The 12,048-nt window shown below is 37.6% G+C and overlaps 1 protein-coding gene across 4 annotated transcripts in view; it reads left to right on the top strand.

Moving 5' to 3' along the window:
* Positions 1-11,528, top strand: part of Exo70 (exocyst complex component 7) — a 63,118-nt gene extending 51,590 nt beyond the window's left edge. For all 4 annotated transcript variants that reach the window (XM_070084705.1, XM_070084703.1, XM_070084704.1 and 1 more), the window contains exons 12-15: positions 1,504-1,720; positions 3,335-3,446; positions 4,526-4,659; positions 8,334-11,528. In XM_070084705.1, the coding sequence (XP_069940806.1) occupies positions 1,504-1,720; positions 3,335-3,446; positions 4,526-4,659; positions 8,334-8,436 (566 nt within the window). In that variant the 3' untranslated portion in view covers positions 8,437-11,528. The remainder of the gene's footprint in view (positions 1-1,503; positions 1,721-3,334; positions 3,447-4,525; positions 4,660-8,333) is intronic.
* The last annotated feature ends 520 nt before the right edge of the window (positions 11,529-12,048 follow it).

The following is a 12,048-nucleotide window of genomic DNA, read 5'->3' as shown; positions in this document are numbered from 1 at the left end:
CCTCGGTGGGAGACGGCCAACTTGTTAAAAAAAAAAAATCTGTAGGGTAAGGAAGGCAGGGTAGGGGCCATCCCCAAAAAGGTTGGAGGGAGGGAGTAAAGGAGGTTTTGTGGGCGAGGGGCTTGGACTTCCAGCAAGCGTGCGTGAGCATGTTAGATAGGAATGACTGGAGACAACTGGTTTTTGGGACCTGACGAGCTGTTGGAGTGTGAGCAGGGTAATATTTTGTGAAGGGATTCAGGGAAACTGGTTAGCCAGACTTGAGTCCTGGAAATGGGAAGTACATTGCCTGCACTTTAAAGGAGAGGTTTGGGATATTGGCAGTTTGGAGGGACATCTAAACTGTCATATCTGAGCACCTCTGTAAAGACAGTGATTATGTATGAGTTATGATGAAAGTGTTGAATGATTATGAAAGTTTTTCTTTCTTTATGGGTTTTTCTTTCTTTTTGGTTCACCCTACCTCAGTGGGAAATGGCTGATGTGTAAAAAAAATCATCAGTATTTTTAGTGGTTATAATATCTAACCAATTACTTGAACTTTGAGTCTTGGAACTGGGAGGTACAGTGCCTACACACTGAAGGAGGGTTGGTGGGAGGTACAGTGCCTGCACTCTGAAGGAGGGTTGGTGGGAGGTACAGTGCCTACACACTGAAGGAGGGTTGGTGGGAGGTACAGTGCCTGCACTCTGAAGGAGGGTTGGTGGGAGGTACAGTGCCTGCACTCTGAAGGAGGGTTGGTGGGAGGTACAGTATCTGCACTCTGAAGGAGGGTTGGTGGGAGGTACAGTGCCTACACACTGAAGGAGGGTTGGTGGGAGGTACAGTGCCTGCACTCTGAAAGAGGGTTGGTGGGAGGTACAGTATCTGCACTCTGAAGGAGGGTTGGCGGGAGGTACAGTGCCTGCACTCTGAATTAGGGTTGGTGGGAGGTACAGTGCCTGCACTCTGAAGGAGGGGGCAGGGGTGTTGCAATTTGTAAAGTCATTTGACTTGTGATATCTGCACATGTCTGACAAGACAGTTATTGACTGAATGGGTTTTTTTTTTGTTTTTTTTTGGTGGGAGATGGCTGGTATTACTAAAAAATATCCAACCATTTTTTTTATATTACTTACCTAGTATAAACAGTCTTGATAAGTTTGCTCTCCTTTATAGAACTTTTTGTTATCAAAACCTCTGTACAAACATTGTATCATGCTGAAATAAAGAATCTTAATCTTAATTACTGTATTTTCGGAAATATAAGGCACGCCTTTTTACCTACAAAAAATCTTGGAAAATCACCCCATACCTTATAAGCTCAAGTTCAAGGGTAGGCTTTGGACTGTGCTTTAGCATAAAGTAAAAGGGTAATTAGCCCTTGAATATGATTGCTGATTTACCGTTATGATACTTTTGTCGTATGCCTTATATGATGGGAAATACAGTATTTATCAGTTACATATTTAACCTTAATTCAGTTTAGTTTACTTATTCTTCTATTTTTATTTTTTTTTCCAGAAAGAGTACTGGTAAACTTGGGTTTGGCGCTGGTCAGCCGCAGTGAAGCATATAGTGATGCCACTCTGAAAGCAATATTCCGACTCAACAATTACAACTACATACTCAAGACCCTGCACAGTTCAGAATTGCTGAATTTAGTTGCTTTGGTTGAACCACAGTGTGACAAATTGTATAATGATCAGATAATGGAGCAAAAAAGATTATATTCTCAGAGGTAAATGTATTAAAGTACTGCATTTTAAATTATGAAAAAAAAAATTTGTGAAGGGTTCCATGAACTGGCTATTTATTGGAATAAGGACATGTTGGTAGACCTATTGCACCAGTAAATAGACTACTGTAACTTTTTGCTGAGTAAATTATTTGTTTACCTTACATTGTGTATCTGTGCAACTGCATTGCTATTGCTGTCTGTTGCTGACTACAGACCCCAGAAAATAGCTGGCATAGTCTTATGAGGAACAACTGATAAGGGAAGGTATTGTGGGAGAAATCATGATTCATTGAACCTTTCACAGGAAATTTTGTGATATTCTTCAAAATTTGTTTTTTCTGTGTTCAGGTGTCACAAACCACTTATAGGAATCCTGCTGCATGACCCATAAAGGTTTAGCATATATTATTTAATAGGAATCCTATCACCAATATCCAGTAAAGTTAAGGTGGTATTTGAAGACCTTAAGGAGGAACCTTAAAGGGCATTGGCACTGGGATAGGAAACTCCTGACCTGTAATGTGGACAGTTGTAAAAAGCCGAATTGCTAAATAGACACACCAGGTTCAGTGTAAATAAAGCTCTCTTCTGGGCAGTGAACAGAGCGTTGCATCTTAAGTTAGGGATTGGCTTAAGCTGATATTCCTACTAACCAGAAAAATGTTCACTACACTCACATGAAAAAAATATGTAACCACAAGTAATTTTTTGTAATCAAGTGTATGAACCAAGAACCCAGTGATACAAACCATACCACGGGCGGGGTTAGAATCCGCGATCAGAGAGTATTAAAACTCCAGACCGTCACGTTAGCCACCGGGCCAGCTAGTCACAATAAGATTCATCCAACTAGGTATATTTATACACCATATTAAGGTTAGCATAGGCACCACTGTGACCACAAATGCGGGTTCTAACCCCGCCCGTGGTATGGTTTGCTTGCAATCGTGTCATTACAATTTCGTAAGTCACCCAGTGATACCTGTGGAGAACTACCGATGTTAGGATTTAGAGAATGATTTGGCCTAGTCTGTTGGCTCACTGAATGGTCATCTAGGTCTGTTACTCCCTCTCACCTTTATACTGATATGGGCCCTAACCTGTTCTGCCATAGGTCTGACTCTTGGGCTGCCATGAGCTGCATGTCCTAGCTTGTGGGCATCAACCAATTCATTCCAACCAGAAATGTCCTTCCTTTTTTTTATGTTTTTATCTTGCCAAATGAAGTCTTCCTGTGCTATTGATGGCATCTGTATAAATCTTTGTGGTCTGGTGATCCATTCGAAGTCAGAGTCAAAGATTTATTTCCACATAATACAATGTTAGTACAGAGATAGGTGACATTTGGTTGTGCATGCAGAAAGCCCATGATTATGCACAGCACTTCTCTGTGTATATAATTAGGTCCATGCTAGACTGTAGATTCAATAGATTCAGGCGAAGAGCTTTATAAAAATCTGTTTCTTTCAGTGGGTGTAGTGTTCAAAATAAAATATCTTACCTATTAAAAAAGTACAATTCAAGATAACAATACAAAATATAGATAGGAAACTAGCCTTTAGTAGTTGAATGCGTAAATAAATTCTTATGTAATACTTCTTAAATATAAAACAGTTGGAGTCGTGTTCTGCATTACCTGGTGAACCATGAGGATGTCCCACTGTCAGTCATTCAAGCTGGGAAACTCCGTGACAAAGAAAGGCAGCTTGTCAAAGACAAATTTGCAGTGAGTATATTGTTGATAGCTGTAAAGATGCATCTACATCTATGTTAAGATGTATGTACACTTACATAAAGATGTGTATACAGTTACATTAAGATGTGAATACAGATATGTACAGATTTATATACAGTTATGTAATGATGTGTATACAGTTATGTAATACACGTAATGTACTGTAAATACATGGTTGGGATTTCTGATCTCATGAGTGTCGTTAAATTTTTTTTTTTTTCAACAAACTGGTGATCTCCCACTGAAGCAGGGTGATCCAAAAAAGAAGAAACACTTTCACCATCACTCACTCCATCACTGTCTTGCTAGAGGTGCATTATAAACCATCAGTTATTTTATGTGAAAGAATACATGTTTTTACAAGATTTTAGTCATATGCATATGACTAAATTTGACATTGATAAATTTGACATTTCTTCATTTATGAGTTTGTACAGGTTTAATAAAGCAATATATGCTGGTACTGTAGTAGCTTATTTGAAGTACTAAATAGAAAAGTATACAGTATAATGAATAGTGGGATATATATATGTTATGAACTCAAAGTATTACAGTACAAAGAAAGTCAGGATATCAGGCTAATGTGATGGAACTAGCTAAGGTAAATAAAAAAATATATTTTAGCTATATATGGTAGTTTATGTGACCATAGTACATAAAGACATACAGAAAATGCTTCAGCAAACTGCAGTGTCTCTTCACTCCTCTTCCTGTGAATAAAAAGTTATCAGAATTCTGATATGGTTGACCAACATTTTCAGTTATCCAGAACACCTGCATTCCTCATTAGGATAAAACAGCAATCACTGTAGTATGTAAGTGAAAATGGGAATTGAAGATGACCTGAATATATGGTGAGATGTGAGAGTGACAGGAGTAGTGTTTTTTTAGTTTGTTATTGAAGGCATCCACAGATACTGATACTGTAATGTAAGAAACAGAATACCATATGGTTTAAAGTAATAGCATGCAGTTTTACTCTAGGTTCAAAAAATGACACCTGTCACATTCTTTCCTAAATAATGTAATAGATTTTCTGAATATCACAATCATATCCACAAAACTTATAGGGCTTCAACAAAGAAATGGAAGAGATGTCAAAAGTCCAGCGTAGTTACTCCATTCCTGATCGAGAACTACGAGAGAGCCTAAAGAGAGACAATATGGAGTACATCCTTCCAAAGTACCAAGCATTTTATGACAAGTAAGTGTGATGATAAGCCTCTCTACTAATTGAAACTATTTTAGCTTTATCTAAATTATTACTGAATGGTTGATAACATGTTGGTTGTTGAGGAACCAGATTTGCAGATACCGAACATAAAAAATCCATTGCTACCAAATAAAATAAGTCAAAATTACCTTTTATTTAGCATGTGAAATCCGATAGTTCTCAGCAATGAATGTAGTGCTGTTAAGTTATTTTATGCATATTTTCATCTGTATTATCACAAATGAAAGCTCAGTGTTTACTATAAATTTAATAATCTCATAAGTAATGAAAAAATGTTAAGAAAATATTCATCACATTAATCTTGATGAATCTAAGGCATAAGCAGGAAGATGGAGGCTTGTATAGGTGTCAAATGAGGTGCAGCAGTTGAAGGCATTGTCATCTGTGGCTGGGACCCACATGGAATTGTTTTTGATGAATTTAAAAGAAAAGAGTTTCCTTAAAAGGAAAATGCCAATAAATAGCTCTTGATCCAAGAAATTAGATTTGTTCTCCCTTTCCTTGGATTTAATGTGATTGCCTTTCATTCCCCAGGCACTTCCCATAATAATAATAATAATAATGCTAAGTGAAATACAAGTACCACTACAGTGTAGTACATAGTAGTATAATTGTGTTAGGACCCTACCTTTCCTAAAGCCTCCTTGTTCATCTGCTATCCTATTCTCCGTCTTACTCTTAATTCTTTCAATAATAATTCTACCATACACTTTACCAGGTATACTCAGCAGACTTATCCCCCTATAATTTTTGCACTCTCTTTTATCCCATAATAATAATAATAATAATGCTAAGTGAAATACAAGTACCACTACAGTGTACCTCATTGGTATGCTATTGTTCACATAATGTCCTTGTTGTAAATAGCATTCATAAAGTTTGATGTATTCAGTGTATCTTAAGGTTAAAACTACTTAACCATGTGGAATGATCCTCAAAATCCATCCTGTCACCAACACCAGCACTTCATTTTTCAAGGCACTTTTCCTGGTTCATATCACTGTGGGTAGCCATCTATATGAGGGGAGGAAAAGGGGCAGATTATGGTGTTCAGTTTGCCACAAGTCACACTGGCTAGAGCATTTCCATACTGGAAACTGCCCAAACTAGTGTGGCTGCAGTTATAATTACACCAGGTCCTCCAGTAACAACCTTAATGCATTTATGGAAATTGTTTGTTACCCCAGTGTTTGGAACTCAAAAGCTGTTTTTCCATAGTCACTTATACCATAATTGAAGGTGCATGTCTAAATTTTAATATTTTATATCTAAGTTCAGATGTTTTGTTAACAGTGAAGTTATACATAAAGTTCAGTACTCAGTATGTAGAACTATGTCATTGAGGCCAGGGTTTCTCACATAGTTCTACATTATGAACCTATCTCACTCTGATATGCTGTGAGAGGTAAATTTTGGCCTAGATATGAGAGAATAGATCTGTGCAGTGAGTGTGCACAGCATAAAAAAATCTTGCCCAACACTGTGCTTGATGGGGAATACAGAACTGTGACTGTGTGTGTATGTATTGTAAAAATACCGAATTTGAGGTGTATTTTATTCTATCGTTTGATAGAATAAAATACATACTACTGAATCTTTTTTCTTTCAACACACCAGCCGTATCCCACCAAGGCAGGGTGGCCCAAAAAGAAAAACAAAAGTTTCTCTTTTAAATTTAGTAATTTATACAGGAGAAGGGGTTACTAGCCCCTTGCTCCCGGCATTTTAGTCGCGTCTTACAACACGCATGGCTTACGGAGGAAGAATTCTGTTCCACTTCCCCATGGAGATAAGAGGAAATAAACAAGACCAAAAACTAGAAAGAAAATAGAAGAATACCCAGAGGGGTGTGTATATATATGCTTGTACATGTATGTGTAGTGTGACCTAAGTGCAAGTAGAAGTAGCAAGACATACCTGAAATCTTGCATGTTTATGAGACAGACAAAAGACACCAGCAATCCTACCATCATGTAAAACAATTACAGGTTTTCGTTGTACACTCACTTGGCAGGACGGTAGTACCTCCCTAGGCAGTTGCTGTTTACCAACCTACTACCTAAGACATACTACTGAAATAGCAATGATTTTGATTGATTTCAGGAATCAAAGTAGCTTGATATTGGGTTCAAAGTAGCATAAATATTTGATTTTTGCTCAATATTCCTGAGGATGGGTAAGGTTTCCCTACAACCCCTAGTCTGTTTTATGAGTTTTTAATGGGTTTGAGTCAATTATTGAGATGCCACAAACCATGACCAATCATTCCTGGTTATATTTTATCATCCAAGAAATAGAGTAAATTTTCTATGTGATTAAAAATTCAAAATGGAAGGTAAGTGTAATATAGGAGAGGCCTGGGGGACATTAACCCTTTGACTGTTTCGGTCGTGTATATACGTCTTACGCGCCACTGTTTCTGACGTATTTATACGTGTAAATTCTAGTGGCTTCAAATCAAGCGGGAGAAAGCTGGTTGGCCCACATGTGAAAGAATGGGTCTGTGTGGTCAGTGTGCACCACATAAAAAAAATCCTGCAGCATGCAGTGCATAATGAGAAAAAAAAATGTTTTTTTGGATTAAAATGCTGAATTTGAGGTGTAATTTTTGTATAGTATTTATTGTTGTATTCTCATTTTCATTGTCTCAGGTGATAAAATGGAAAACATATTACAGAAATAGAGATGATTTTCATTACTTTCACGATGAAAACGACCTTAAAATTGAGCTCAAAGTAGCGAAATTGTTCAATTTTTACCAATGTTAAGGAGTAAGCAAATCATACCACACATCCAATACACTTCAACTGGGGAGTCTAATATTCTTTCACTAGTGCACTGATATTTATACCATTTATACAATAATGCAGTAGTCTGCATAACAGTAAATTTTGTATTTTTTTGTACGAATAAAAAATCAAAATAGAAAGCAATAGTAATATAAGAGGTGCCTAGAGACGTGACTAATGAACAGAGGATATGTTATTTTAGTGCCAAGAATGTCTACATTGTTTATTCTGGACCCTATTTTGAAATTGGCATCTTTTTTAATTTGCGTGAAACTGGCCAAAATTGCCAATTTTTGACCACTTTATTGGGTAGTTCAAATCGGTAAATGGGCGGTTTTTTGTACTCAACTGATAGAAAAACTGGAGTTCTAAAGAAATAGCTATGAGTTTGGTCAACTGGGACAATGGAATTGGCCAAAAACAGGGCTCAAAGTCGGCGAAATCGCCGATGTGTATATGTCGCCGAGACTGCTAACTTCGCGGGAGCGTCATTCCGTGAGTTTTCGACCAAATTTCGTACTTTTGGTGTCATTACCATTGGGAAAAGATTCTCTATCATTTCCTAAGAAAAAAATAATTTTTTTTTTTCCAAAAATTTATCGACATAGAATGACAGTTTCAGGAAGGGGCCTGCGACAGTCAGAGGGTTAATAATGAACAGAGGATATGTTTTAGTGTGATGAATGTCTAAATTGTTTGTTTTGAACTATATTTTGGACTATATTTTTAAATTGGAGAGAGTCTGTACAGTGCATGGGTTAAAGGCAATGTTGTTAGTAACTAGTTTTAAATATCTTAATATTTTCAACTCAGAAGAAGCCAAACAATAAACATAAAATTTCTTTTCTTTCCCAGATATGTCAATGTTGCATTCACAAAGAACACAGAAAAGTACATCAAGTACTCTCCAGCAGATGTATCGAACATGGTGGATAAATTTTTTGATGTTGCTGCCTAATTTGCATCATTATATTTTCAAAGGAATCTTTTCAAGAATTTTGTGATCTATAATGTCGATTGTGATAGTTATAAATCATAATTATCCGATGGCTTATATTTTTGTTTGAAGATATTCTAGTATGTACAGTATATCTAAATATTTAAGCAGTCTTATCATTTGCTTATGCTACATCTTACTTTAGGCAACAAAAGTATAATAATGTTAAGAGACATAACAAGAGAGTGACAAGGACTATGCATACCAACTCTGAAATACTGTATCATGGTAACCAATCCTGGCCATGAAACTGAACCTCTTCCTCCTTGGGTGGAAACTAGGAGAATTGCCTCTGTATAAGAGCTTTGCTAGATACTCTCCTGACATATTATATACTGGGTATGCTATAGTAAGAGTTGTATAATTCTTCTTTATAAAATATCTGTGGCACTGATTATTATTGAGATGGAAATGTAAATACTTTAAGTAATTTCCATAAAATTTACACTTTTTCTTAATATATTGAAAGTAAAAGACACACATGCACTGCTCAAGAAAAGTTTTGCCACAAATGGCCTCTCCAGTCCTAATACAGAGATGACTAAGAAATGAATATATATAATGGTGAGAGTTAGGTGACAGGTTGTCAGAAAGTAGTAGTAGTATTGGTGGTAGTAGTAATAGTAGGGGTAGTAGTAGTAGTAGTAGGGGTAGTAGTAGTAGGGGTAGTAGTAGTAGTAGTAGTAGGGGTAGTAGTAGTAGTAGGGGTAGTAGTAGTAGGGGTAGTAGTAGGGGTAGTAGTAGTAGGGGTAGTAGTAGTAGTAGGGGCAGTAGTAGTAACCAAGTTGATCTGGCATCTGGTGAAGATACTTGACTAGCTTTCTCTTGAAGAATTTCTACACTTCTTTCAGCAGTTTCTGATATCTTCTGGTAAGATGTCGAATAATCTGGGGCCACAGATGTTGATACAGCTTTTCCTTATTGTGCCCATTGCACCCTTGCTCTGCTGGGTTTGTTTTGCACTTCCTCCCATATCTTTCACTCCAGTATATTATTAGGGCAGTGTACAGATTTGAGACCAGGCCCTCAAGTACTTTCCAGGTATATATTATCATGTATCTCTCTTTCTCCTCTGCTCCAGTGAGTACATACTTAAGACTTTAAGGCATTCCCAAATTCAGATGCTTTACTGGCTCTATGTGGACTGTAAACAATCTCTGTATCTATTCCAGCTCTGATATTTCTCCTGCCCTGAATGGGGCCATCAACATTGAACAATATTCCAAATGAGGAAACACTAGCATTTTGAAAAGTGTCACCATTGGCATTATTTTCCTTGTTTTGAAGGTTCTCATTACCCACTCCATCATCCTCCTGGCTGTCGTGACCTTTGTCTTATTGTGTTCTTTGAAAGAAAGGTCAGCTGATGTAATTATTTCCAAGTCTTTCACGTGTTTCTTTCATTCTGTTTGACAGACCTCTTGAGTTTTTATGCAGTGTTCCTTTTGAGTTCTTCATTCTTTCCATGCCTAAGCAGTTGGAACTTATCACCATTGAACATCATGCTGTTCTCCACTTCTTACTGGAAAGCATTGCTATATATATTCTTGTTTCTTAGTTATCTCTGTAGGGCTGAAGAAGCCACTTGTCTTGATCAGTGCATACGTGTTATGAAGTTGTGAGACCTTAGGGGGGGTTAAACACTGGTCTAGGGGTAAAAACATTGGTCACTTTTACACAAAATTACTATATAACCACCCTAAGGCCTCATAAACTCTCAAACAGCACTAAACAGGTGGTCATTACTATTATTAATAAACTTAGGTTTGATCTTCAAGGAAGGCCAAAGAACCTCTCTTTGAGGAAAATAAACATATATTATAACAAACAGTATATACAACACAAATCCACCTTCAGTGCACATCACAGAAACCATAGGAATGCTGTAGTGGGAATAAACATGCTAGGACAGGGGCAAGCATTAGAAAGTGGCTAGCCACTTGTGGAGTGGTAGATAATCTTCCTCTTTCTTGTACCATTGGTATCAGTGACAGACTACAACAGCCATTCAGTATTTTTTTTTTTTTTTTTTTTTTTTTCAACAAGTCGGCCGTCTCCCACCGAGGCAGAGTGACCCAAAAAAAAAGAAAGAAAATCCCCAAAAAGAAAATACTTTCATCATCATTCAACACTTTCACCACACTCGCACATTATCACTGTTTTTGCAGAGGTGCTCAGAATACAACAGTCTAGAAGCATACACATATAAAGATACACAACATATCCCTCCAAACTGCCAATATCCCAAACCCCTCCTTTAAAGTGCAGGCATTGTACTTCCCATTTCCAGGACTCAAGTCCGACTATATGAAAATAACCGGTTTCCCTGAATCCCTTCACTAAATATTACCCTGCTCACACTCCAACAGATCGTCAGGTCCCAAGTACCATTCGTCTCCATTCACTCCTATCTAACACGCTCACGCACGCTTGCTGGAAGTCCAAGCCCCTTGCCCACAAAACCTCCTTTACCCCCTCTCTCCAACCCTTTCGAGGACGACCCCTACCCCGCCTTCCTTCCCCTATAGATTTATATGCTTTCCATGTCATTCTACTTTGATCCATTCTCTCTAAATGACCAAACCACCTCAACAACCCCTCTTCTGCCCTCTGACTAATACTTTTATTAACTCCACACCTTCTCCTAATTTCCACACTCCGAATTTTCTGCATAATATTTACACCACACATTGCCCTTAAACAGGACATCTCCACTGCCTCCAACCGTCTCCTCGCTGCTGCATTTACCACCCAAGCTTCACACCCATATAAGAGTGTTGGTACTACTATACTTTCATACATTCCCTTCTTTGCCTCCATAGATAACGTTTTTTGACTCCACATATACCTCAATGCACCACTCACCTTTTTTCCCTCATCAATTCTATGATTAACCTCATCCTTCATAAATCCATCCGCCGACACGTCAACTCCCAAGTATCTGAAAACATTCACTTCTTCCATACTCCTCCTCCCCAATTTGATATCCAATTTTTCTTTATCTAAATCATTTGACACCCTCATCACCTTACTCTTTTCTATGTTCACTTTCAACTTTCTACCTTTACACACATTCCCAAACTCATCCACTAACCTTTGCAATTTTTCTTTAGAATCTCCCATAAGCACAGTATCATCAGCAAAAAGTAACTGTGTCAATTCCCATTTTGAATTTGATTCCCCAAAATTTAATCCCACCCCTCTCCCGAACACCCTAGCATTTACTTCCTTTACAACCCCATCTATAAATATATTAAACAACCATGGTGACATTACACATCCCTGTCTAAGACCTACTTTTACCGGGAAGTAGTCTCCCTCTCTTCTACACACCCTAACCTGAGCCTCACTATCCTCATAAAAACTCTTTACAGCATTTAATAACTTACCACCTATTCCATATACTTGCAACATCTGCCACATTGCTCCTCTATCCACTCTATCATATGCCTTTTCTAAATCCATAAATGCAATAAAAACTTCCCTATCTTTATCTAAATACTGTTCACATATATGCTTCAATGTAAACACCTGATCTACACATCCCCTACCCACTCTGAAACCTCCTTGCTC

This window comes from Cherax quadricarinatus, chromosome 13 (assembly GCF_038502225.1).
Source record: "Cherax quadricarinatus isolate ZL_2023a chromosome 13, ASM3850222v1, whole genome shotgun sequence".
Classification (NCBI taxonomy): Eukaryota; Metazoa; Arthropoda; class Malacostraca; order Decapoda; family Parastacidae; genus Cherax; species Cherax quadricarinatus.
Note: the sequence above shows the minus strand (reverse complement) of the source record. Positions and strands in the feature narration are given on the sequence as shown.